The 27,392-nt window shown below is 41.6% G+C and overlaps 1 protein-coding gene across 1 annotated transcript in view; it reads left to right on the plus strand.

Annotated features, from left to right (window-relative positions):
* sorcs1 (sortilin-related VPS10 domain containing receptor 1) overlaps positions 1-27,392 on the plus strand; it is a 237,437-nt gene that overhangs the window by 96,561 nt on the left and 113,484 nt on the right. The window contains exon 3 of the mRNA XM_078267920.1: positions 15,561-15,660. Coding sequence (XP_078124046.1) covers positions 15,561-15,660 — 100 coding nt within the window. The remainder of the gene's footprint in view (positions 1-15,560; positions 15,661-27,392) is intronic.

The following is a 27,392-nucleotide window of genomic DNA, read 5'->3' on the forward strand; positions in this document are numbered from 1 at the left end:
ATTAATTCCGATTAATTAATAACAGAGTATGTAATTAATTAGGTTAAATGTTTTAATCGATTGACAGCCCTAATATAAATATTTCTAGTGTTTTTATTCCTGTGGTTTAAACTGCTTCCAGCAGTGCTCTTAGATATAAAGAATACCAATACTCACAAGGATCTCATAATGTGAATTAATGAAACATTCAAAGCTTGAAAAAGATGCAACGGTCTTAAAAAGATCTCCCAAATGGCGAGCCTGAGTAGCTGACTGTCTTCAATCAGTTTTAATGTCTGTGGGCAGCAGAAATCCCTCATATGAAAGCCACTAATCAACGTGACTGGAGCTTGCAAAGTTATCCAGTAAATTACCTTGACCAGCCTTGAACTCAGCTTAGACTTACTTAGAGCTTCTGCCTCGTTTTCTGCCTCGGTCCTCACGTAACTTTGGTAGATGCCGGTTAGGGAGGAATGTGGCAGCATTAATGTATTAAAGAAAGAAAGTCATAACCAAGAATATTTGCACGAGTACTTATCATTATGAAATGTATGTTGCATTAGTATTGTTGCCTATGGAGAGTGATACCACAGACATGGACTGACTGATGGAATGATCAAAGAATAACTACATAAGAAGTAAAGAAAGAAAAGGTCTGATCAGCCTCGTGGTGTATAATCTCCCTACAATTGAAACAACTCTCAAACCTGCTGAAAAGACATTATATGTTTTTATTTATTTATTGTACCTCTGCAACTTGTTTGTAATGACCAAAGTTTGTTGTCCAAATGAGACAAATAGCTAGTTTGTAAGCAGAATTTTCAGTTGGCACATTCAGATTTTTCCAGTAAATTGTAATTTTTTTAAATCCACCTACAGGGGCGTCAATATAGACAGTGAAGGCATTTCGGTGTCACTGGTGCTTGTGGGGTGTTTTTTTAATTTTTTTATTGGTTGATACAGTAGCAATCTATAACAAAATGATATGATTATTCTACATAAGCTTTAAAAACAAAAAAAGCGATAGAAAACTATTCAAATAAATGAATAATAAATATTTTCCTTTTTCTTTGGTATTTTCGTCATACACAGATATGCAATGATGATTGCTGGGTAATATGTATGTCGATGTTGTCTCTATTTGATCATGGGACGAGACGATACGATACACAGTAGCTAGTTCAGGCAAAAATCTGTCAAGACTGACAAGCTGAGCGCATCTGCAAGTGAGCAGTCATGCCTTTCAAACACATTAAAGAGCCCCTCATAATAGCTCGACTGTAACTACCTTACCACTAACTAACTTGACATTAGCAGCTCTGTGATATTTTAAAATGTTAGGAGCCAACGTGGAAAGATGTTATGTCGACCTTTCTGCAAGATCAATGAAAATAAGTCTGAAAGCAGAAAAACTTTAAAGAGCCCCTATTATGTTTTTTTTTAGTGTGTTTAGTTTGTGTATGTATGTAATAGATGTATAAAGTACAAAAACCACACTTCACTGCAAATGGAGCATCCTCTCCCACAGACAGCACTTTTTCTCAACTGTCTTGCCCACATTCCTGTTTGAAATGCCTCAATTAGTGATGTCATTAATTGAGAGTGCCAGCCCAGTTTTTCATATTTGCTGCCCATTGGTGCTGCCTGAGCAAGCACAACCCCAACACCTTGTTTGCATTTGGTTGACCAATCACAACAGAGTGGGCAAGCTGACCAATCAGAGCAGACTTGGCTTTTCGGGAAGGCGGGCCAAGAGCTCAGACAGCTTTTCAGGCAAACAAGCAGCAACAATGGGCAGTATGAGAGACGTAATATGTTTTTTGAACATCAAAGCATATAAACCTATTCTAGTAGATCCCAAGAGTACAAGTATGATGCCAAAAAGGTGTATAATAGGGGCTCTTTAAATAGGAATAACAAAAACCATCACATATACTACAAGACTATGCAAACATTTTAAACTGAAAAAGTTAAGAAAAGCTACAATGTGACCTACAAAACTAAACCAAAATCAAATAAAATTCTTCATGTTCAGCTTATGATCTTTTAAAGATTGACCAGTGGCTCCATGTTTATTGTGCTGTATGTTGTGCTGTTCTATTCAAGTTTTGTGCAAGTTTTATTCAAACTCACAGATTTGATTTCAAATTCTAGTGGAGATCCCAAACTTCGAAAAGATACCAGATGTGTCAGACGGAATTATGAGGGAGACATATAAAAACATGCACAAGACATCTAGATGATTTCCATTTGATGTAATGACACAGCCTTAAAAACATGGCATCTTAGATTTGAATGTTTCACTTGGTATAAGCATCACGTAGCTTCAATGAAGTGTTGAAACAAGCTGAGACTCTTGCTGCATATGTGATACTGAGTGGCAGTGTGAAAATGTATCTTTTTCTGTGTATATACTTAAAGGGGTAACATAAAGGTAAACTCAAGATGTATATACTGGCTATTCATATGTTGTCTACGTGTGTCAAACCTACAGCATGAACACCCAATTCAGAGCATGGACAAATGACAATAGGCCCAAGCCAACTTGTGGCATTCCTCGTTAATCTGTTTGAGTCTCAGTTCCACAAACTTTTGTATTGCAACTGTTGTCACTATGGATTAAATGGCCCTTTGGATATGGAAGGTAGAATCTGTCAAAAAGCTGCATACTAATGTTTATACCTGTCAGCTTAATTATTTACATTAAAGGCTGAGCCAACCTACATTATATTCCTGCTTCCTAGGTAAACGGCAAGCCAAAACACTTTTGACACATTTATACATTTTGTACCTAATACAAAAAAGAGTGTCAGCTAAATAGAGATGACAAACCTTTACCTTTGGATTGATCTCTTTTCAGCACGATAAACATTGAGGAATAAAAATGATGACACAATAACTTTTGGTCCCATTCTAGTTTACGCTACATTAATATGACGTAATAAGACTTTCTATCAAATTAGACCAAACTGGAAACAATGTGGCCTTAACTAGACAGTACATGAACAGTTATACCCTAATTAGGGACTGTTTGTTATTTATATAAAGTGTCACCGGAGGAGTTTTGGGATCTTTAGTAAAATTAGACTTGAACCTCCCTTCGCCAGTAAAAGAAATTCTATCACTCTCCAAAATGATTGTGAAAAGAGGAATGACCCTCCCCATCAGTTTATGGATGCCTACTGTACTGGTTAGCACTTGGCAAAGATGTGCAGATGCCCTTTATTTTTTACAGCCATGACTTACATCATTTAACCTCTACATTCTCATCTTACACATCCCACTCCTCTGTTATGGTGGGGGGGGGCATTTCAGTAGATTTACTCACTAACATTGTTGTGGAAACACAATAAGCATGGAAACTAAATGCACACTTCCTGCATTACTGCATTACTTCAAATACTAAGTTACTCATCTAGTAAACTAGTATTCACCTGAAATAAAACAATAAAACATTGAGACCATTCAGCAAAGCACACTGGGTAATTAATTCAACACACAAACTGCTGCTATGGACTCGTCACTAGGCTTCCTCAGTCATATATATATATATATATATATATATATATATTTAAAGCAGATTTTAAATTACATTGTACCAATTTAACAACTTGCCCTTATGAAATCCACGGCTGTCTTGGAACGCAACAGACAGAGGGTGGCGGAATGCCCCAACACTTAAATTCAACTAAAATGAACTTTGCCGTTTAAAGAAAGTGGAATAAACGTATAAAAGTCAAAATCTACACAAAACCAGCAATCAATTAGTAAGCTGACATCACATTTATATACATGGCATTTAGGAAACCTTTATTGCAACGTTGGCACGGCAATGTCCAGACTAGTGCAACAGTAACTTTTGTTTTTTGCGTCCTGCTGCTCCCATCGTCAGCCAGGTAATATGAGAGTGAATACAGTACATGGGTTTGTCTGTGCAAGTGACCCCCGTATACCCTTGCAGTCATTTGATAAAGAGTTAATAGAAAAATATATATACTTTAGCAGCTTTAAATAAATGATGGGGTCATTTTACCTGCATCTCTGTAAAGCACGACACGTCGTCTTGCACAACTCGTACAGCTAGCTCTGTAGCTCTAACATTTCGCTGTAACATGGAACAAGGACAGAATTATCAGCGTTGAGGTGCGTAACTCACTGTAAAACCACAAATTGTCTTTTTTACATTTCTGTTTAGGTACGGACTAAACAAAATAGATACAACATGTTACAGCAATTACTTTGCTTTACTATGCTAGTGTTGGTAGACAAACTTTTCATCTCAGGAGAGAGCCAGGCTAGCTAGATAGCTAGTTGTTCCCCTCTGCTTCCAGTATTTATGCTAAGCTCACGCAGCTCCATCTCTGTACCTAACACACACAGAGTGGTATCAATCCTTCCCAATCTCAGTAACAAACGTGCCATTTAACATGAGTGGTTTTCCAGGAACAAAATGGCTAACTGCTAGCTTGTCAGAGAGGATTTTTGCATCCTGTGTGTTATTCAGAGGTGATGACATAATAGTGCATCTGCTACTAATGTTTCATACAGGTTATTATAAATGTGATGCCTTGACAAAGCAGAGCTTAGTATTGGATGGATGATTAAAGGTGCATGTGTTACGCAGACATATTGACAGAAAGACAGCTGAATAAACAGATGATATATATTATGAGAGAGGATAATGAATATGAATGGGCAATTTACAGCCAGGGAGAAAAACAGAGCAGCGAAGCAACTGATAACTGCATTTAAGATAGCCAATTGGTATGCCAGAAATCCAGCACTCCGCAGGGGGAGCTGGAGCTAAACTAGGCATCTCTGCCTGTTGTGGCCCCAAAAGCAGCATGAGGTAACAGCGTGAAACTTTTACACCTAAAAATCACGTGCTGGTTGTGAGCATGCACTCTGTCAACCTGTCTGTCATTGCTTAATGCCGAAGGAAATATGAAGCAAAGTATCTCATATTTTGTAAAGCTGGCCCACAGCTTTATGCAACACAACAGCTGAAACCTGACAAGCCCCAACAAAGTTATTAGGTTGGGTAGCGGAATTCCAATGTGTATGTTCAGACTGAAGTGAATTTTAGGTGAATTAGGTGATTACATAAGAATGGAAATACAAAAGAACCCACACAAAGATCGGAATTTGCTAGCTTGAGGCGAAAACACATCTGAGCATAAAAGAAAAAGAACAGAAATAACTAGCTCCTGTTTCATGAACACACATCCTCATATGACAGCTGTCAAATCGGGATGTTGGGACGCTCTTCTCTGTTGAAATCTTCAACCCTACTTTTGTTAAACTATGCTCATGTCTAGGGTAGCTTTGAGAGTGGAGGTTTGCCACCAAAGCTGAAGGGCAGGAATTGGAACAGGATTGCAGATGTGGAGGGACGGAGTACAGGGTATGATTTAGCCTGCTGCGCAAAAGATACACTCTTTAAGCTGGCTGAGGGTTTCTGTCTCAAGCAGTGTGACTGGTGTTTTCTTTGCTCTTTCTTTGTTAACTTTCCCAAGATGAATGCAGCTCCCACCGCCCAAACCATGATTAATCAAACCCCCACGGAGAATGTGAAAGCTGCCTATCAAAGTATAGAAGACTCTGGAAATTATAATTGAAACTCTATCTAATAAGTGACTATAGACATAATTCTAATCTTTCTTAGAGAAAGTAAAAAGGGGGTTTAAGGCTTTTGATTGAGTGTGTGTGTCTATGTGTGTGAGAGAGTATGTTTCAAGATGTAATGGGAATAGCTCAATTGTCCTCTTAGCATATCCAGAATTAATTTTCCTCAGTGAGCCATATCAGTGGAATAGCACTGATATCATATTGTGTCCTCGTACAATGTTTCGTAAAGTCCCCCCTTGTTTAATCCAACGCGTAGACAGCCTGAAGCATTGGCTCACCTTCAGCCCCTGTGAAGACAACATCCTCACAATAGATGATATCACAGCAGTGGGGTCAGAGCTGGGTTTTACACCCACACATAACCACTGAACAGCCTTTCAAAAGCCACTAGCAAGGCGGACAAGTTTCACTCCGAATCATTGTCCTTGAGAAACTATCATTTTTCATTCAAAGTAACTTCCATCATCCTGGGGTTTCATCTGCGTGGTTGGGCTATTTTATTGGTTCATGTTGAAAGTTGCTGTGACACTAAAAATAAGTCATTGGCCCCTAAATCAAATGATTCTGTGACAGGGGCCTCTGAGGAGCCGATCAATAGCCTGATGATGTCATTGCCCCATGGTCCTGGCTCTTGATGGTTTCTGATGAATCATACTGGACTTATCCAGCAGAGTTTGCCTGGCAGCAATGTATTTGCTCACCATGAAACCAGCCTGTAATTAATACAATTTCAGGTCATTGGGGGTTATTGACCATCTTTGGCATGTGTATTTCTATGTAATTCTGCGTACAATTATGCAAAGTACATCTTCATTTTATTTCAATGTGATATGATATACAGCAGATAACTGACATGCACTACTTTGGCAAAATCTTAAAGGGCTAGTAAATGACACAATATTGCCAGTGTGCCATGAATATTCTGTATTTTCATGGGTGTATGTAAACTTCAAGCGTGAAGTTCTCAGTAAACTCCTTTAAACCCTTCAAACAAGGACTTTAGTCTGGATTTAACAGCTACACTGAAAGAAGGTGGAAAAAAACCCACATCAGTCGATGTGAGCGATTGCTTCATTTGAAGTCACATAAGGCAGTCTGCGGTGTCTTTGCTGCATTTTAAGATTTGCATGCTTTGGGCTTTTTTCTCTATCTTCATGTGAAATTAGAATAGCTCATTGAGCTGATTGAGCCTCAGGCCGCTCAAAATAAATTAGACCTGACAGCTCAAATAAGTTATTCAAACTTTCGGAGACAGTCTGAAATGTTACATTTCTACTGCACACAAATTTTGCATTAGCACTTTGACCAACATTTGAATATTTCAGCACTTATTCAAAGCCAGTCTTGATTCAAATGTTTAAAGCTGGCTCGTCACTATTTTCATTTAAGAAATTAACTACTGTATGAAGTGAGGAGTGAAACAACACGTATACACACACACACATTTATATAAATACAAAAATGTGTAACATACAATACAAAACCATGCACACATAGACTGAGTATGTTGGAGTAAGTTGGATAACTGTAGTTTAGTATTTGGGGCAGACTTAGTGAGGTTAAAGGCTGATGCGGAAAGCAACAAGTCCTCCAAACCATACGACCATATATGTCGCATTACTACGCTCTAATACGACCCACAGAAGTGTTTCATAAATTAGCGTCCCTAGCTGTGACAGATAATAACACAACATCATATCTAAACCAGAGAATGTAACGGTTGCAGTTTTAAACCTGCCATTAAAGTTGTGAAATGGTCACTGTTTGGTGAGGGTTAGGCACCAAAACTATCCATCCTTCCATCTTCGTCCGCTTATCCGGGGTGGGGTCGCGGGGTCAGCAGCTCCAGCAGCTCCAGCAGGGAACCCCAAACTTCCCTTTCCCGAGCCACATTAACCAGCTCTGACTGGGGGATCCCAGGCAGGTGTCCAGTGGCAAATCTCCCGCTCCATTGTCCCACCACTTGCGAACAAGACCTTGAGGTACTTGAAGTCACTTGAACACTTGGGGTAAGGACTCGTTACCCACCCGGAGTAGCAGTTTTGTAGTACTCGAAATCGGTCGTGGTCTTAAGACCCCTCTCAAGACCACTTTTTGAAGGTCTCGTCTAGGAATCAACCATATTTTTACTTGGTCTTGTCTCGGGTCTCAGATGAAGAGGACTCAGGATTTCATTTCAAGACCGGTCAAGACTACAGCTGCAGGGATATCATTAAATAGCTTGTGCATTGTCTGATTTATGTATTAACGTCATTACTGTGATTGGATGTAAAACTTCCTGCTTCAAAGGCAACCAATAACGTCACTCATTTCCAATTTGACATTTGTTACCCTAAACCCTCCCCCTGCCCCCCTAACACACACTCCCAACAAAGTGAATGGGGGAGACAGAAGAAGCTCTGGCTCTCTGGGAGATATAAGCCAAATCCTTGGTAATAAAATGTGGCTACCTAAACCATAACATAATCATTTTATTTCCAAAACAACATCTAAAAGAAAATGAATATTAGCTATACATATTAGCTAGGTGTGTATATTCTGTATGTTATGGCAATAAAGGAGGCGAATGAAGAAGAATTAGTTTTATGTGAGTGTTTTTTATTAGAATGCGGATCTTTCAGATCAATTTGAGGAGTGCCTATGGTTAGGATTTTCCACATTTGATCATGTCCTGCAGTGGGACTCGCACTAGTCTGGTCATGGTCTTGTCTCGGTCTCGATAGACTCTGGTCTTGGTGATGACTTGGTCTCAGTTTAGGGGGTCATGACTGTCACTGCGGAGTAGGCATTCTATTGTCTTCCTGCTGAGAGCCATGGCCTGACATTTAGAGATGCTGATCCTTATCCCAGCCAGTCTGATGTCGGGGTGTTGGATAGCTCACCTGGTTGACCATGCGCCCCATGTACAAAGGCTCTGTGCTAGCCGCAGCGGCTGCAGGTTCAATTCCGACTAAGGCTGAACGATTTGGGGAAAAAATCTATTCTGGCAGATATTGTGATTACGATTCAATTTGCGATTTATTTTTTTTAAGGTTTAGCTCAAGTTTAATATTCACTGTGTAACAGATAAAACATTATAACAGCCACACAATCAAAACTGTAAACAGAAATGTCTGATATGCCTCAGTTCAATACAGACATGTTCTTCTACATGTTGCACCTTCTACGATCATTTTAAATAAAATAATAAAAAATAAATGAAAAATCCAGCCCCGATACGTGAAATACCAACGTTTTTTTACGGCCACATGCACTAACATGCATGCAAACAAAGAACAGAGAAGCTTCATTCTCCACTATATTTACATAGCAAATATTTGTATTCTGCTATATTAATGTTCTGAATGTCGAGTACAGCCCCTTTAATTGTTTGAACACTTCTCAAGTAATAATGTCATAGTGCTTTAGAACAAGGTTACACAGTTTCCTGTAACCTTAATTCAGAAACACATCTTCTGCATCAGATTATTTACAAAAGCGTTCATACTCCATGCAACTACACCGACTGACCAAAATGGCCGCATAGCAGTTGGATATTTACAGCAGGAGACTTGAGGCAGAGGTACGGTGCAGATCAACAGGTGATTATTTCACCTAACAACAACAAACAAAACAAAAATGAAAGCCATGATCGCAACAAACAAACTGAGCACCGCATGTAGTCCTGACAGCAGCAGCGCTGGTGGAAACTGGCAGCCTTTTATAGCCTGCCACTGACCTCATCTCGACCCTACCACAGTACAAGAGAAATCTGAAATCTACTCAATCTAAACAATTATACAAAATACAACAACCACATTAAATACATTTCTACGTCCCTACTTTTATCTCAATGTACTTGGCATTATGTTAACTAATACAATCAAACACCGTTAGTCTGAACAATTCATCAAAGTACAGTTAATCACAGTACTCAAACACCCCTTTGCTACTTGAAACATGGTATCTCCCGGAACCTTTAAAATGGGGCTAGATAGCCTGGGGTCTCTTTTAGCCCGAACACTCTAGAGAGGAGACACAACAGAGATGAGTTACTTGAACACAAACTTTACTATTGCACAAACAGCAACTGTTAACCTGCATCCAATTAACCAGGCTTACGCCATACTGCACACGTTTAGGTAACCAAACTAGCAAACTGAGTACATGTTTCTCTTGACAGGGCTGGCCTCCAATCGTCACCAGCTGCAACCTCCACAACACAGATTCATATTTTCCAATAAACATTCAAAACTGTTGTGCCACATTTCATTTACAGGTAACATAATGAGCTACAGTGTACTAATGCTGCAAAATATTAGTGATGAAGAGGACCTTCATTACACCCTCGTAAAACATGTTTCTTTCTGGTATTTTTCTAAACCAGTTAGTCTATGCTGATGTAATGAGTGATTGTTAGCTGTACCTGTCATCCACAGCTGCTTTTAATCTCTCTGAAAGACTCTAGTGCTCATTGAAGCGGCTATCTGAAGGCAGCGCGACAGATCTACGTACTGTATCTGTAGCCTCTAATTTGAAAACTTAAATGTACACACAGTGATCCATATCATTGGGCAATCAGCCTCATGCTGTCCGTCAGTTTTAACTGTATTCTGTCAGATTACACGGTGAAAACCACCCTGAAAGTGTTGGGTGACATCCTGTGAACACACTGGACACAGTTCACAGCAAAATGTTGAAACAGTTCACTGTACATCAGTTAATATCAGGACCAGGTGTGTGATGATGCATCGTTGTCTCATCAACCTCTTCGGCAAAACTACATGTGTATTTTATCTGTAATTCTACATCAAATTTGTAAATCATTATACTATGTATTTTTATTTGATATGATACAGCAGATACCTGACATTAAAAACACTAAAACAATGTTTAAACATTCTAATGTTTAAGATAACAAAAACTTCATTGTCTGTCACAAGTAGCATATGTTCACGACGTTCCACTTCGGGGATTGCTCTGTTGCCACCGGAAAATTCGCCGGATTTCACTCATTTAGGCTGGATATCAGTTGTCTTGAGCTTCCTTTGTGTTGGTGTTCTAACCTCTGGTGGATTTGTGAGGACTGTGGTTAACTGCTCCTCAGATCTCTGCAGGGTAAATCCAGACAGCTAGCTAGACTATCTGTCCAATCTGAGTTTTCTGTTGCACGACTAAAACTACTTTTGAACGTCCACATGTTCCACCAAAACAAGTTCCTTCCTGAGACTATTTAGCAGAGGCACCGTGGCTCCGTCCTGAGCTTAGCACCGCCCAAGACGATTGTGATTGGTTTAAAGAAATGCCAGTAAACCAGAGCAGGTTTTCCTCCCACCACCAATGCTATGTGGAGTAGCCAGACCTTCCTCCAGCGCGCTTTGGAGGAGGGGTCCTCTCGCCCCTTTCACATCTTCAGCTGTCCTATATAATAAAGGCCTAAAATGCCCAAAAAATTATCTTACTTTTTTTTTTTTTTAAGGAGTGCCATCCGCTTTCATTGCCAAAACCTCTGGGTATTTTTGTTTTCACACTAGAGTGCGGATCGGGCCGAATTTTCCTGTCCGAGCCTGGCCCACGTCCAACAGAGCCGTGACCGAGCCCCACACTTAAAATCTCATGTTGTTCTCATACTAATGACACATGTAGGCTACGTTTTGTGTGGGAAGCTTTTATTAAGCAACTGTAGGAAGACATTCAGAAATGTCACCAGATGAGGTCATCAGATCACACGGGGCAACAGGCTCACGTTAATAATCTGTTTAATTTAAAATGTTCAACGTGTTAACCTTTCCTGATTGCTGCGTTTCCGACCGTGATCAGAAAACCAGGGGAGAGTCGTTACCTCCAGGGCCGACGTTATATAACGTCGGGGTTAAAATCCCGTTTCTGGTGAGCAGATGAATGAACTTGGCTTTCAGTCTGGGGTTTATCTCAGACACCACACACACACACACACACACACACACACACACACACACACACACACACACACACACACACACACACTTATTCACCAACTCTGCTCCAGTCGCATCTACACGTCTGCTCTCTTCTGCCCACTTTATACACACACACACACACACACACACACACACACACACACACACACACACACACACACACACAAAAGCTCTCTTAAAGGAGCCACAGCACCATTTTAAAACAAATGCCTTATTGCGCTGATTGAGCCCAACCCGAACCCGACCATTACTTCTAAATATCTGTCCGAACCCGTCGGGACCCGTCGGGACCCGTCGGGACCCGTCGGGACCCGTCGGGCTCGGGTTGGGTATCCATGCCTTATTTCAAATACACATGACATTGTGGCCTCATGAACTAAGTGCATTTAAAACATTTTAAAACTATTCTTTCCTAAGAGGCAAGATAAAAAAGGTAGATTTTGCGGGCAATGTTGGCCAAAACCTAAGATTGTCTCCATATTATTTCCAGATATGATCTTGTATGTAAGAGAAAGTATTCAAAATTCAGCCAATTGCAGCATAAATAAAATGTTTTACTTTCTCAGTTACTTGACTACAAATGTCCACTATGAAAAAGAACGGAACTGTACAAAGGCGCCGGCAGGATTCTATTTCTTAGTACGCAGAGAAGCCGCCACCCGCAACGCCTGGGTTCCCACTCAGAGAGCGAGTGAGCGAGCAAAAGAAAGAGAGATTGATTCATGTGTTTTTCCACTAACGTTTCCGATACAACACCACCATCAAACTCTGATTAGCCTACCACACGCATTTCAAATACCAGTCGGGAGCAAACACAAGACACACACACACACACACACACACACACACACACACACACACACACACACACTCACAGCGCAGTCCCCTCATGTGTCCCCATTACCATGCTCCGTTTCAGTACTATGGCAGCGCCGCACCTATACACAACATACAGCGCTGGCCATGGTTCTGAAACAACAGTGAACAATAGTCACTTGTCGGCCAAAAATGTTGTTTGTTTTGGCTATTTTTCTATAGATACATAAAGCTTAAACAGAACGGGGCTCTCGACACCACACACCTATGGACACTCACATTTTGAAATACACATGCTCAGATTAACCCCTGTGATCCGGCACTAACATTCACACACAACAGGCCAAGTCTATTTACACATAAATGTACAGATGAAACAATAGCACACAACAAACATCCAGTCCACAACCAGAACACATCCTGCTGCAGGTCTAAGCCAACATCATATTCATCATTAGCAGTCAGCACTCCAGAGATACATATCTTCTACACACAGAGACAGGTGTGAGTGTGCAGAGCAGTCACTGGGAGTGGATGATGGGGAACAATATGGTCTGGCTCATTTAAAGTAGACTACAAGTTTTGAGAAAAAACACACAATTCAGGCTTTTATTCATAAAAATATATCAGACTCCAAAAAATACCCGGGCCGCGGCCCCCTGCTTCCGTGGTCTATGCTTGTTGAAAGTCAATACATAAAGGCTATGACTACATTATTTAGTATGAATGCATGCTTGTGTTTCTGTGTCTTGCTTCGCTTGTAACTCCCTCAGGACCATTTTTGCAGTTTGAATGTCCCACGCTGTAGTGGGATAAAAAACCCCGCTGGCATAACCCTACCCTTCACAATAAAAGCCCGGCTTAAATTCACTCAGGGCATTTCACTGATAGGAACAAATTGCAGACACTAGACTAACAAAAGCCAGACACTGTAACGTATTAACTTGCTGTGAGCTGTAAATGTGAATGTTTTGTGAGTAAAATCTAAATCTCCAACGTAACCAGTAACATTTCTCTGTCAGGTAAATGTAGTAATACAATGTTTTCCTCTGAAGTAGAGGTACACAGTAAGTCCGTAGTATCCAGTGCGGTTGTATATTAGGTGCTGTGGGGTCCCTGTCTAAGTCATTTTGGGGTACAATGGTTCTGGAGAAAGCTACACGCAGCAATACCCCAGACCCAGCAATCGGCCCGTTCCAAACAGGCACATTTTGATCAGGTACTGCACTAGTTGATCAAAATGACTCGTTTGATGTGCACATAAGCACAGGGGGTTCTGTGGTTATTTGACCACAGTCTGATGCTGGTTGCACAAAATGTAACCAGCTGATCTGTCGTGTTTAATGGCTTAACCATGCGCAACATCCCTCCAGCTAGAGACTGCAGTATAGCACTAAGGCACAGCAGAGAAGTGTTGATATTTACATGGTATTTATGTATTCATTTAGTATTTAACAGGGACAGTGCACAGCTTCTTAGCTGTACCAGAGTTAGCCATAAGCTAATTTACATCTGTAGTCCCTGGGCAAGAAACAGAGATGTCAAGAAAATGAACACACTACACTGTTATAAAAAAGCACCTGCTAGCGATAATAGTGATAACTGCCAAAACAGACCAAGCGAGGTTGGAGCTCTCCTCACGATATATCTTTATCAGACATACAATTTTGTTCACACCTTACCTTTCAGGGCTACCATAATTTCCAGTCACTAGCCTTAAATTGTAGAATATTGAAAAATAAGAGCAGCAACTGAGGACGTTTTATGTCATGTATTAACCCCAAATTAAATTAACTAGTGCAGGTGCAGGTTTGGAGCGGGTACCTGTTTGGATACCTGTATTTTTCCCCACAACTTTATCTAACTATGAGCACGTTTCAATCAGGCGCCGCTTGGCTGCGGCTCATCTAGAGATTTGGCGTGTCTCCTTATTTGCGTCTAGTCATCATACATCCAGAGTAAGTCGGGCAACTGAAGCAGGGAGCTGTGTTTGGTGTTTTAAGCCCCCAACGTTGTCTTCCAGGCAGTGCTGCCTGGAAGGCACTAGGATTAGGCAATGGTTAGGGTTAGGGTTAGAGTTAGATGCCTTGGTCGACGGTCACTGCGCTGCCTTGAAGTCGACGTTGGGGGCTTAAAACACCATCGAGTGCAGGGAGCCCGGCTCAGCCAGAAGCTGCTCCAGCGCGCAGAACAGCCGGAGAAACGTTCACAACCGCTGGCAAGTAGGGTAAATAGTAGTCTAGCTTTGTCAGACCTTCCTCCACAGCGCTGCGGAGGAAGGTCTGAGTAGTCCACACAGCATTCCTGGATGGGAGAAAAACGTGCTCTGGTTTATTGAAATTTCTTTAAACCAATCACAATCGTCTTGAGCCTCGGAGCCGCTGCTAAATAGTCTCAGGAAGGAACTTGTTTTGGTGGAACATGTGGACGTTCAAAAGTAGTTTTAGTCGTGCAACAGAAAACTCAGATTGGACAGATAGTCTAGCTAGCTGTCTGGATTTACCCTGCAGAGATCTGAGGAGCAGTTAACCATAGTCCTCACACATCAGCCGGAGGTTAGAACGCCAACCCAGTGCAAAGACATGCGTTGGCTCTCCGTTGGAAGCAGAGCCGGTGACCTGCAATCAAAGAGCCTTCTAGGGATGTAGCAACTCCCCGTCCCCGTTGCTGTACTGCGCATACGGGAGACATTCACAGGCACAGAGGTTCCTCCATTTATAGTTAGATTTCTAGGTCACTAAGTACCACTAAAACCACACTTTATTTCTGCTGCCAGCAGGTGGACAGGGCACAGAGACTCCATGTACAGTTTATTTATTGTACCTGGCAGGGAGAGAATGGTGCTGTTGATGTTGTTCTGTGGTGTTTTAAAGCATGTTCAAATTCCACTAACTGTGTTTCAATGTTAGTATCATTTGTGTGTAATTGGATTGTAAAAGTTGTCATTGTTACTGTGTGCTCTGCTTTCAGGATGTGCTGTTTGTGTCCATTATAATCCAGCAGCTGAAGTCACCACACAGTGACCGTAATGATGTGGCCCCTGTTCCCCCGCTGGGGTTCATGTTGCTACGTTGAGCACAATAGGGACTTAATTACGTCAGTGCACTTTCCCCTCTCCCATTGAATACTCTGGGGAGACTTTTAATTGCAACAAGTAATTCATCAAGTGTTGATCATACCTTTCTGATTAAATTTCAGGTCAACTGACTACGGAGCAACATACCAGAAGCTGAATGACAAAGTAGGAGCAAAGACGATACTCAGTTATTTGTACGTGAGCCCGAACAACAAGAGAAAGGTAACGTTCTTCTTTTATTCCCTTTAAAGGTGATAATTCTCTTGATTGTGTGTGTGCATTGCTCTTGTTTCCTCTTCACTGTTGGCCTGGTACACAGTGTGCAAAGACAGGCATGACTCATCGTTCTGTTTGATTCCTGGCTCTCTCTCTGTCACTTTCTGCAATGTCAGTAAGATGCATTGAACAGTAGATCATTTATTAACATGTGGGATCTACCTAGACAGCTGGGAGCAAAGAAAATAAAGTGACTGGCTCGGCTTTAGTTTCTCTTTTTCTTTTCGGAACTAAATAAATTATAAGCCAGAAGAAAAGGGGAAACAGGCAGGATGGGTTCCTATTTGCAGCCATTTCTTCAGGCGGTGGCCCTGTATTTTCCTGGGTTTGGGTCAATTGATGGTTAGATCCATCTGTCTCTGTTCACTCCACAGTTTCACCTTTCTACCATTTACACAACTCTTATCAGGAAGGGTCATTTTCTCTGAGTTAATTATTGTTTAATAATGAAGATGAAATGGAGCCCCACCTTAGTTCAGAATCCCAGCCGCCCACCTGATCCAGTTAGGTGCTCGGTCAGTGATTGGGACATCCCTCGAGTCAGGTAAAAGTATCGAGCAAGCCGATGAGACAGAGATAGTGAGTGGAACCTGAACATAGAGGCTACACAGGGAGGATGGAATGTCTTATGTCGTTTGGGATTAAGATGCAGTCTCACTAAATATCAGAAATATCATTGCCTTATTCTGTGAGAAAGAAATTGATGAATATGCATAAGAGGAAATACAATTAAACTCAACTCAAATACCTTGAGTACCAAACCGTCTGTGCCTTAACACAGCCATCTATGTAGAAAGGTTATTTATAGATTATTATATGTACAGAGAATTAAAGAAAAATGTCTCAGAGCAAGACCTGCCTGTATCAGGCTACGCCTTTGTCCCGTTTCTTAGCATTGATGCATGTCGGTGGTCCACATGCCTTTCCCAGATCACTATACTGTATGCAAGACTCTGTGTGTTACTTTTGTCTGTATGATACGGCCGGCTGTGTGTGTGTGTGTGTGTGTGTGTGTGTGTGTGTGTGTGTGTAACCTGTAAAAGATATATATATATATATATATATATATCATTAGCTTTTATATTAACATTGTTGTAGCAAGCTTTGCTGCCACCGTGGGTTCCCCTCAGCACAAAGCACAGCAGACAGACAAAGTACAGGCCAACAATGTTTTTTCTTTCTGACTCCTCACACTTTTCTATTACAAACTGTGCGCCTCCGACGGCCCATTGAGCCACGTCCCGTTACTCAATGTTTAACAAAACAAGTCAAACTATCTCCAACAGTGGGTGTCCAGCATGCTACTGCATATAAAGGGAGAGCTGTAATTAGCACAACAACAAACAGCTGAGACAATCCACTCACCTGGCACTGCTCTCCTGCTCTATCCCCACACCTCTCTCCTCTGCAGCTGACTGCAGACCACGCCCACCTCCACAATTGTTTAATACTGTACTGTAACATTTAGTTAATTTGTTACCCATTATTGCACTTGCTAGAGTAAGCTGTCTGTGACACATTACTGTAAGCCACATAGAAGAAGACCAGTTGCAGTGGTAGGTCATGGAGGTGTGTGCCTGGTGCTGCTGTACCGCCAGCTGGGATGTTTTGCTAAGTCTTGCTGGTGTAATAGTAAAAGTGAAAATTTTTCAACACTGCTAATGCCATCACATTCTGAATGCTGTAACATGTGCAACAGGTGTCAAACAGCGAGGGGCAAATGACAAAAACGCAGTCCAACTCTATTTGTCCATTCTTAATTCACCACATCTACTAAGGATTTGAATATTTCCCTTTTCAAATATCCCTCCCTAAACATAACTACACACACACACACACACACACACACACACACACACACACACACACCTTGTAGTCTACTTTGGTTGATGGTTTGGTCCATCCATCCATTTCTAACATTTATCTTGGGAGATCCCAGGTATTTTCACGCCAGATGATATAATCCCTCCAGCATGTTCTAGGTCTATTTTGGGTCTCCTACACTTGGAAGTTCCCTCAAGGGGAGGCACCCAGGAGGCATCCTTATCAGAATTCCAAACCACTTGGATTGGCTCCTTTAAATGTGGAAGAGCAGCGACTCTATACTCCGACCCCCCCTTACTTGAGGTCTGACCTTCGTATATCTCCAAGGGTGAACCCAGCCTCCAGGTTAGAGGGTTGCTCCCTTCAGATTTGGAGTGAGTTGGTGTTCCAAGTGAAGGAGTTCAAGTATCTTGGGGTCTTGCTCATGAAAGAGGGTGAAATAGAGCATGAGCTCAACGGGCAGATTTGTGCTGCGTTAGCAGTAATGCATTCCAACCCTCACCCATGATCACAAGTTTTGTGTAGCGACTGAAAGAATGAGCTCACCGATACAAGTGGCCGAAATGATCGGTGGGTCCAGCTACTTAAATTGCCACAGATTTTAAATCTCTGCAAAATGATTTGATTGGATCTGACAAGACCTGACAAGAGCCAAGACTGATAATTCAAGCTGCATATTTAGTTAGGGATTAAGAATGTTATTGACAGGAAGGTTTCTTCATGTTTGTGCCTGTGACTTTAAGATTATTACATTTAGCACAATAGGAAGCACTGCAGGCCACTGAGTTTTCTCCATGTTAGGTGGTGTTCGGACCTAAACTGCCCTTAAATGCAAGAGACTGCTTTGGTGGTGGAGTGTTGCTTTGGGTACAGTTGAGACAAGAGGTGCTTCTCATGTCGCTCAAATTGCCTCTTCGACTCCTCCACTTGTCTCCCTTTCTCGTGTCATTGTCCCTTCCACCGAGGAACACATCAATGTGGCCCCACTCAAATAAATAAGGGGCTGCAGTTTTTCATGGAGGTCTGAACACAGCCTTAGCTAACCCCAAAAAATTCCACTATCTGCCTTTTTTATTAATTTTTGCGTGTTCTATGAATTAAATTATCAGCACAGAAAAAATAAATGCCCCTGTCCTAAGAATGAACCGTAAAGAGGACCCCTTGCTAATGCTAAAGTAAACCTGGATGGATGAATGTAATTATTAAAAGCCATTTCGTTTTTATAATTTCTCAGCTGGTTTAGAGTTGGACGAGATTACAGAGGCAACGTCTCTATGCAGGCTTACAACAAATTAGAGGCAGCACATTTTCAAATGGTGAGTGTTCACACATTTTTCTATGCTCAGGTCCATTTGGAGCAAATTACTCTGCTTCTATTACAGCCCTGGCCCATTAGGATTTTTGACGTTTGTGTTTTTTTTTCAATAGTCTTCTGTCTATGTCCTTTTTGGGTTCATGTAGAATGATCATGGGTCCAAACATCTTTCCCTGACCCCGAAGAACCTCTTTTTCATTTGTCTGAACTCTGAACATCCATCTGGGTTTTGCTGCAGCCGTAGTGAGCATCAGCAATAACAGTAGTGGTGACAGTTTAACATTCCATTAAAAAGATAAAGCTCAAGTCCCTCTTTTACAATGGATTGTTTCTGGCATGATTGTTAGCCAGTGGGTCAAAACGGTCCAGAACTATCAGGTACAGGGGTTCTCAAACTTAACGCAAACACATCTGATATTAATTAAAGGTCAGAGGTCCGGAACGATTGTTAATAACAAAATAACCTGTAATCAACTCACTTATAACTTTTAAGCAACATACAGGGGAGGTTGATACATATGGATCACTGATCAACTCTGGTACACCACTACAATTTATTAATCAATAGAACATTTATTTCAAATAGAAAAAGTTACACTTTTCAATTTATATTGTATTCATAGCACGAGGTATGGGTCGGGTCCTGATTGACTTACCGTACAGACCTTATTCCAGACTTTGAGAATCTCTGATCTAGTAAGAAGCCTCATTTACTTTTATTAGTTAATAGTTTTGATTGTCCATCCAACCATCCATCCACATCCATCCATCCATCCATCCACATCCATCCATCCATCCATCCATCCACATCTATCTATCCATCCATCCACATCCATCCATCCATCCACATCCATCTATCCATCCATCCACATCCATCCATCCATCCACATCCATCCATCCATCCATCCATCCATCCATCCACATCCATCCATCCATCCATCCATCCATCCACATCCATCCATCCATCCATCCACATCCATCCATCCATCCATCCATCCACATCCATCCATCCATCCATCCACATCCATCCATCCATCCATCCATCCACATCCATCCATCCATCCATCCATCCACATCCATCCATCCACATCCATCCATCCATCCATCAAAGGTTCTGTAGAATGGATACAGAAGCGGACACTAGGCAGATGGACAGTTAACTCAGTTATTGTTCCAGAACCCGGCTCTGAGCAGGCAGGCAGCGTCTTAAACACAGGTGCTGGAGTAGAGCAAGGCAGAGAAAAGAAATGTTAGCCACAGGTCAAAAACCTTCAATAGGACCTGGCCATAGCGTTGGTTACCACTGAAGGTGAACTGACGAACTGGCGAGTAGTGGATGAAGAGCCGTTGTATATCACTGGGTGGGTTGATTACTGGAACGAACTACTGGAGGTGATAATCAGCGAGGAGAGAGGGAGCCAGAGCAACACGCCCACAATCACACACAGAGACAGCAGGGAAGGACAACTAATCCCAGGTAACACCTCTTAAATTAATGTATTATGTTTGACTAAGTGTGGCACCTCTATAACATGCCAATAAACAGCAGCCATTGAATTACATTTAATTGAGAGATAGGCAGACTGACTTCGCTGCCTTTTGCTGCCATTGCCAACAGTGCATGTTCTGTGGGGCCTTGGCAAAACCAATGAAGAGGCATTGAAGCTTTTCTAGTGAGGCAGCACTGCAGAGATAATGGGAAAGCATCATACCCTTTGAGTCCAGGAAACCAGCTAGCTCAACAACACCAGGCCTCAGTTTAAACACACAGATTAGCGAGCAAGTGAAGACCTGCAAACAACTTGACGGGTTGTTAATATTTTCAGGCACACAGGGACACAGAGAAACACTTAAACACTGTCTCTCACAAAACGACAGACACACATGCACACCATCAGGCTCTCTCTCTCTCTCTCTCTCTCTCTCTCTCACACACACCCTCTCTGGGTTTTATTTCTCCCTCACATTAATAGTATCCCTATGTTGCCAAAGCATGACAAGTTTTAAAATATAAACAAGACTTAAAGTCTATAGCTACACCAGCGGCCCCATGAGGTTAATAATTACATGCAAGTAAAACAATTGGTGGATTGCTATTCTCAGGTTCCTTACACAATTCTGATAAAGAAAAAATGCACTGGTGGGTGTGAGAGTGGCAGCACAGGAAAGGTTGTTACCTAAATCAAAAGCATCCTCTGAACAGTGTCTATTTTAGGGCATCAGACTTGGCTTGTCAGGCTCAGCTCTACATTGTTGGATTGATATGAGTATGACAAGATAAGCCTAAACATACACTAAATTAGGCTTTGGACTAATAATGGTAATTACAAGTTCTGAACTTGTTAAAAGCATTCACATCAACATCCAATGTTGTAATTACGACTTTTCATTTTTTCTGAAAGTTCCTATACACACACCCGAATCAACACATTCAGATTGCTGAAGTGCATGACAGCTAAACAAACAAGGATGCCTCATGTCAGCCAAGGTCCATCGTTCAATGTAAAGTCTTTTTAAAAACCTCACACAACAAACACGGCAATCACATGTAAACTCTTGCAAATCCTAAACATGCTAATCTTTCACCATCTCTTGATTACCAATGCTTCATTAACACCTATCGCATTGGCATAATCATAAACAAGTTCACTGTAAGCATGCTATAATGCTGAGATTTTTTTTGTCTAGCTAAGCATACTAACACGTTTGCATGTAAATATGTGTACAGCTAGTATATTTTAGGGATGCTAATTTAGATTTATTTTTTTCTGACTGATAGCCGTGAACCGACAAGCAGGAAACTGAGTCTCAGTTCACCCGTCCGGGAGGCTCGGCCATTTCCACGTTCAGCATCCGCGGACAGCTGTGGACTTGTACAGGCCACGATGTTACGTGTATTGTCGTGGACACATGCAGCCACTTTCCAGTAAGGAACCATTTGCGCGTCAGCCCAACCGGTTGCTACAAGACTGCAGCTGTCCGTGGACACGGAATGTATGTCCAAGCCTGTATCCACCGCATCATTTAGTTAAGCTGTGAGCTTGTCAGCTGGGTGTCTGTCTGGCATACTCTGTGTATGTATACTCCCACTTTTAACCAGCCAGCCCTCATCCATGTAGTGGCATGTGTCTCATAGCTGCCCGCTGTGAGCGCCGTTCAGCAGTCAGTCTTAAAGGGTAAGAACCGTTTTTCCAACCTGGACCCTATGTTCCTATGTTTTTGTGTCTAAGTGACTGATGGATCAGAAACAAGCTACAATGTAAGTTAATAGGACAATTGACCAGCTAAGTGTTCGTTTTGCCACTGACAGACTCAGATTAATATTCTAAGTGTCTGACAACATTATGGAAAGGATCCCTACAGAGATAGACCTTTAAAACCTCTTTGAGACCTTTCTGTTTAACCAGAAACAGCTGGAAATTTCTCACTTCCAAATAAACACACACACACACACACACACACACACACACACACACACACACACACACACACAAACTCTGTTCTTCCCACCCATTTGCAGTAAAGTCCAAGCACACACTTGCATGTTTGTGAGGGAGGGTAGTAGAGACTGCAGGTTCGTCAATCTCGCTGTCACCCCCGGCATGATGCCATGTGACTGCTGCTGGTGGCAGACAAAAGCCCCTTTCTTCACCCAGGAGTGGAAGTAAATCAGGCCTCTGTGGCTGCGGGGGATAGAGGGAGTAAAGCACTGGAGGGAGGAGAGGGAGGGAGGGAAGGAGAGAGGAACGGCACAGAGAGCGAGAGAAAGTGAGCAGGAGATAGGAGAGTGGGAAAGAGACAGCAACTGCACTGCTCTTTGGAGAGGGGAGGAAAAAAGCAAAAAAAGTAGACAGATGGCCCAGGGGTCACCAGAAAACAGTCTGACAACACAGCAATTACATCCATTTTCATATTGTGGCTTCATACTGAGCCTGTACATGAGAGAACACATCTCAAGTTCACATTAGGGGAAATTATTCTGGGTTTTAGCCTGAGATTTTGTGTGAGAGCACATCATTACAGTAAATGGCTGGGGATGGTGAGTGCTGGTTAAAACAACAACGGACAGTCCCATACAAATGGGTAATGCCTCTAATGGTTTGAAAACAAAGAGGAATTTTCCAGAGGAAGCGTATGAGTGACAGATGGATCCTACTTTACACTCAATCTGTGAGTTGGAACACATTCTCAAGAACGTATTGACTACAACGACAATCGCTGGGCTCGAGTGTTTTCATGGCAATAGCCTCAATTGTATTAGTTGGGTCTGAATTATTGTGTGTGTGTGTGCGCGCGCGTATGCACTTGTTTGCCTGCATGGCATTCAAAAACAAGTATGGCCTTGTGTGGCTCAGATGGCAACAACAGGCAGGTGGGTGGAATATGAATTCACCTCAGATGAGACCTCTCCCACTGTCGAGCTTCAAAGACTTTTGTTTATTTGTCTCACTTTTGGATACAAGCTCAGATTTAAAAGTGAACTTATTATTTCAATATTTCATATCCTCACACTGTCCTCAAAATGGCATTGACAAGAAAGTCTAGCAGCAACACAAACAGGAGTGTCCAAAGACATACAGTACAGTATGATGCAAATTGATAGAGGAGTTTCATACATAAATACTCTATATTTATTATATTGATGCCTTTCTCTGCAGCAAGATTAGGCTTAATATATACTCATGAAGAGAACAACAGAAGAACCTGATGATAGGAACACCAAAACATCTCTCCTCTCAGTTCATGCTTTTTTGTTTTTTGGAATGTGACAGGTTAATAATATTTTCTTTCTTTTTTTTTTAAGGCTTTTTGGGCATTTTAGGCTTTTATTTATATAGGACAGCTGAAGACATGAAAGGGGAGAGAGAGGGGTGAATGACATGCAGCAAAGGGCCGCAGGTCGGAGTCAAACCTGCGGCCGCTGCGTCGAGGAGTTAACCTCTATATATGGGCGCACGCTCTACAAGGTGAGCTACCCAGGCGCCCACAATATTTGCCTTTGCGTGGACATTTTTCATTACTGCTGCATTATACAAATACAGATAAATACAAAAAAACACACAATTAAAAACAGAAATAAATGAATAAATGCCAAATATGACTGACTTGTCTTCTTTTGTTTTAGACACGTTTAATCGTGATTAGTGCTAACTATGGTGACAATTACAATGTGTTTCCTGTGGCTCCTTCACAATAAAAGCCACTCCGCCAATACGCAAGCAACAGCAGGATGATCTGTTGGCAGTTACTGTGAAGTTCAAATTCAGTGTGAGGAGAGTAAAGGGAAAACAGTGAGACTGATATTAATGCGATAAGACATTCATCATTTCCTGTGAATCCTTCGTGCTCTGGGAGGCATCCCAAATCCAGCAGGAATGGTGTACTCTGCCACTAACAGTGAAAGCTACTATTAGTACAGGCATTATGCAACATGACCCCACACAAATTGCAACAGAAACTCTTTCAACTGATCTAGTCCCAAAAAAGTCGCCTCTATAACATATAGAAAATCCTAACAAATCCAAGTGGTGGAAAATATTGAAAAATACTGATATCAGTGATGCCAATTTCCCATTGCAGCCCATGTTAAAGCTTTAGTGCCTAACTTTTTGATATTATGAATATCCGTAACATTGAAGCCGATAATTAAGACTATCAGCTCCACACGACTCTCTCTGGATTTCTCAGTGGGACTATGTTCAGAAGATTGTGGCGTCCGGTGACTTTCCCACGCAGAAACTCAAGTGAAGATAATGACCTCTTCTGAAGAGTCAGTCATGTTGGTTCTTTTACAGTTTTTTACAACTGCACACACAAAATGCAAAATGCCTCATATCTCATTCAAAATGAAACACTGCATTCACAATGCCGTAAACACATCTCAAGATGATTATCTCAAACTGCTTTCATAATAGTAAATCTTTGGAGATCCCAGGTACACCCTGTTGTTTTACATCTAAAGCTCTTTTGTCTTTCTTAGGCTTATATCTACATTCCCATAGCATGTTCTACAGTGAAAGTAATCTACTGAGAACGGTTGAAAAGTACACTGTAAAAAACAATGCAATGTGAAACAGAAAATATTTATTTGGCAAAATATTACTGTAAACCATAAACATATGTCAAAGAAATACAGCAAAGAACAAATGTGTGGCTCTGATCTCATATATATTTGAACTAACAGACACTTCCCCCAGTTGATTACTTACATTTTACTTTGCAGCCTGGTTACAGCGTTCTCACTCAATACTGGGCTACAGACTTCAAAAGATTTCACAGATTTTGGTTAACATTAGTCATTAGCACCAAAGCATGGGAAAATAGGGTCCAGGTGGAAAAATACTGAAACACCCTTATTTATGCAAATTAGCACATCTTTATTTGGACATTGCCTCATTTGATTTGTAATCAATTTAATCATGTTATAGAGGAGCCTTTTATGAGTAATAAACATTTGTCAGATTTTCTGTTGCAATTTGTGGGAGATTCACCCCTTTAATCTGACAAAATGCTTGTAAATGTAAATGGACTGTATTTATACAGCGCTTTTCTAGTCTTTACGACTACTCAGCTACTAAGAGCTTTTACATAGTACAGGAACCATTCACCATTCATACACATTCATACACTGGTGCCGAGGCTGCCACCTGCTCATCAGATAAGCATTCACACACATTTACATCAGCAACAGCAATTCAGGGTTCAGTGTCTTGCCCAAGGACACTTTGACATGGGACTGCAGGGCCAGGGATCCAACTACCAACCTTCTGATTAGTAGGCGAGAAAAGAGAATTTAAAATGTTTCTGAAACTGTGTAATGTTCCATCTGATGATCATATATGACTTGTAACAGCAAACGAGACTAACAGTGAAAAGATGAAGTATTAAAGCCTCTGCCCGGTCAGATTTTTCCTGTGAAGTCCCAGAATGATTTTCAGCAGGTAGACGGTGCTACAGTAACACATTCTGACGGGTCACAGATTTCTTTGTTACACCAGAAAAGCCTGTGTTAGTATCCAGCCAGGTAAAAGGTAGCAGGAGATTTCTTCATACAGGCCTAATAGTATTTTCATGTTATTCTAGAAGTTATCTGCTGTAGTTATGGCTGATACTGGGGCAGGACCATCACAGGAAAGAAGGACATTTAACCAAGAACAACTAGAAGATAAAAGGGAAAGAGAAAGACAACGGGTGATGACGTGAGTCACACTCGGTCGGGCTTTCAACAGATGGAGACAATTACAGGATTGTAAATGATTCAAAACTGACCCTGAATTGGCCCTCAGGTATGTAATATGTCTATTTTATTGATAACATAACTTTACATTGTGCGATGTGGTTGTACGTCTGTAGCCTAGATTAAATGACGTCCCCCTTCCATTTAGCGCGGAGGTTTAATTCTTTTTAGTCCTGTTTGTGTTGGTCTACTATTTTCTCTTACCCTGTCCTCCTGTACTTGTGTAAAAGCATCCGTGGGTTTCATGAAATGCGCCATATAAGTTATTATTACGTTGGTTGCTACAACAATCTCTTAATGCTTTAGCTCTGACCCAGTGACAGTGATACCTGGTTTATCTCACCAGACATCCAAAGTAGACTAAGTTACCGTAGCAACACTTGAAATGCAACGATGCATCTGTAACTTATTCTGTTATAGTAAATGGATGATTTTCTGTCAGGGGCTGCTAGAATCAACACAGACTGAAAGTTACAAATAGCCCCTTTAATGGAAAATAAATATCAAAGAGGTAGAATGCAAAAAAAAACCTTTCATTGTAACATTGTACATATTTTCAACGTAAAAGGCTGCACAGACTAGCCAACAGCAAAATGATGGAGCTGTTCCTGATTAAACAGGTCAAAAGTCATTACGACACATGCTTAGAGACATACCTGCAGCGATACCACCTGGTGCACGAATCACGTTGATATCAACACATCCTTTGATTGCACATTGCAGACGGAGAAGGGAGACAAAGTGTTTCTTTGTCCAGTGGCTTTTTAAGGACACAATGCATGCAAAATGAATGGCAGTGAATCAGCCATGCTTTGCTGGCTGGACCGCAGCCGGTGCGCGGCGGTGGGAACACAATCGAGGACAAGCTAACGGATGATGGTTTCGTTTGAGGTGGTGGTGGTGGTGGTGGGGGGGGGGTTGGGGACTCAACATCTGTCAGCCCTAAGGCACAATCTCCAAATGGCTACGGTGAGCAGAGAGGCGAGCATCCTGGAGCCCACGAGGAGGCACAGCGACAGAGGAGAGACATGCTGAGAGACACAAATACAGATGGACAGAGAAATGGAGGGGGGCGGAGGCAGGTTGACAGAGTGTGAGACATGGAGATAGGAGAGGGGAGGGAGAACAGAAGTTGTAAAGAAGATGGGCTTGGTAAAGCAAGGTGAGCTGTGGGATTCCATCAATATCCTTTTACTCGCCTTTACGGGACATTGGCCACTTTCTCAGCATGGGAGTGAAAGCTATTCAATTCAATGCGCCTGCCACTGCCAGGATAGAGGGACCTGAAGTCCCCGACAAACG

The sequence above is a fragment of the Sander vitreus genome, chromosome 2, assembly GCF_031162955.1.
Source record: "Sander vitreus isolate 19-12246 chromosome 2, sanVit1, whole genome shotgun sequence".
NCBI classification, from domain to species: domain Eukaryota; kingdom Metazoa; phylum Chordata; class Actinopteri; order Perciformes; family Percidae; genus Sander; species Sander vitreus.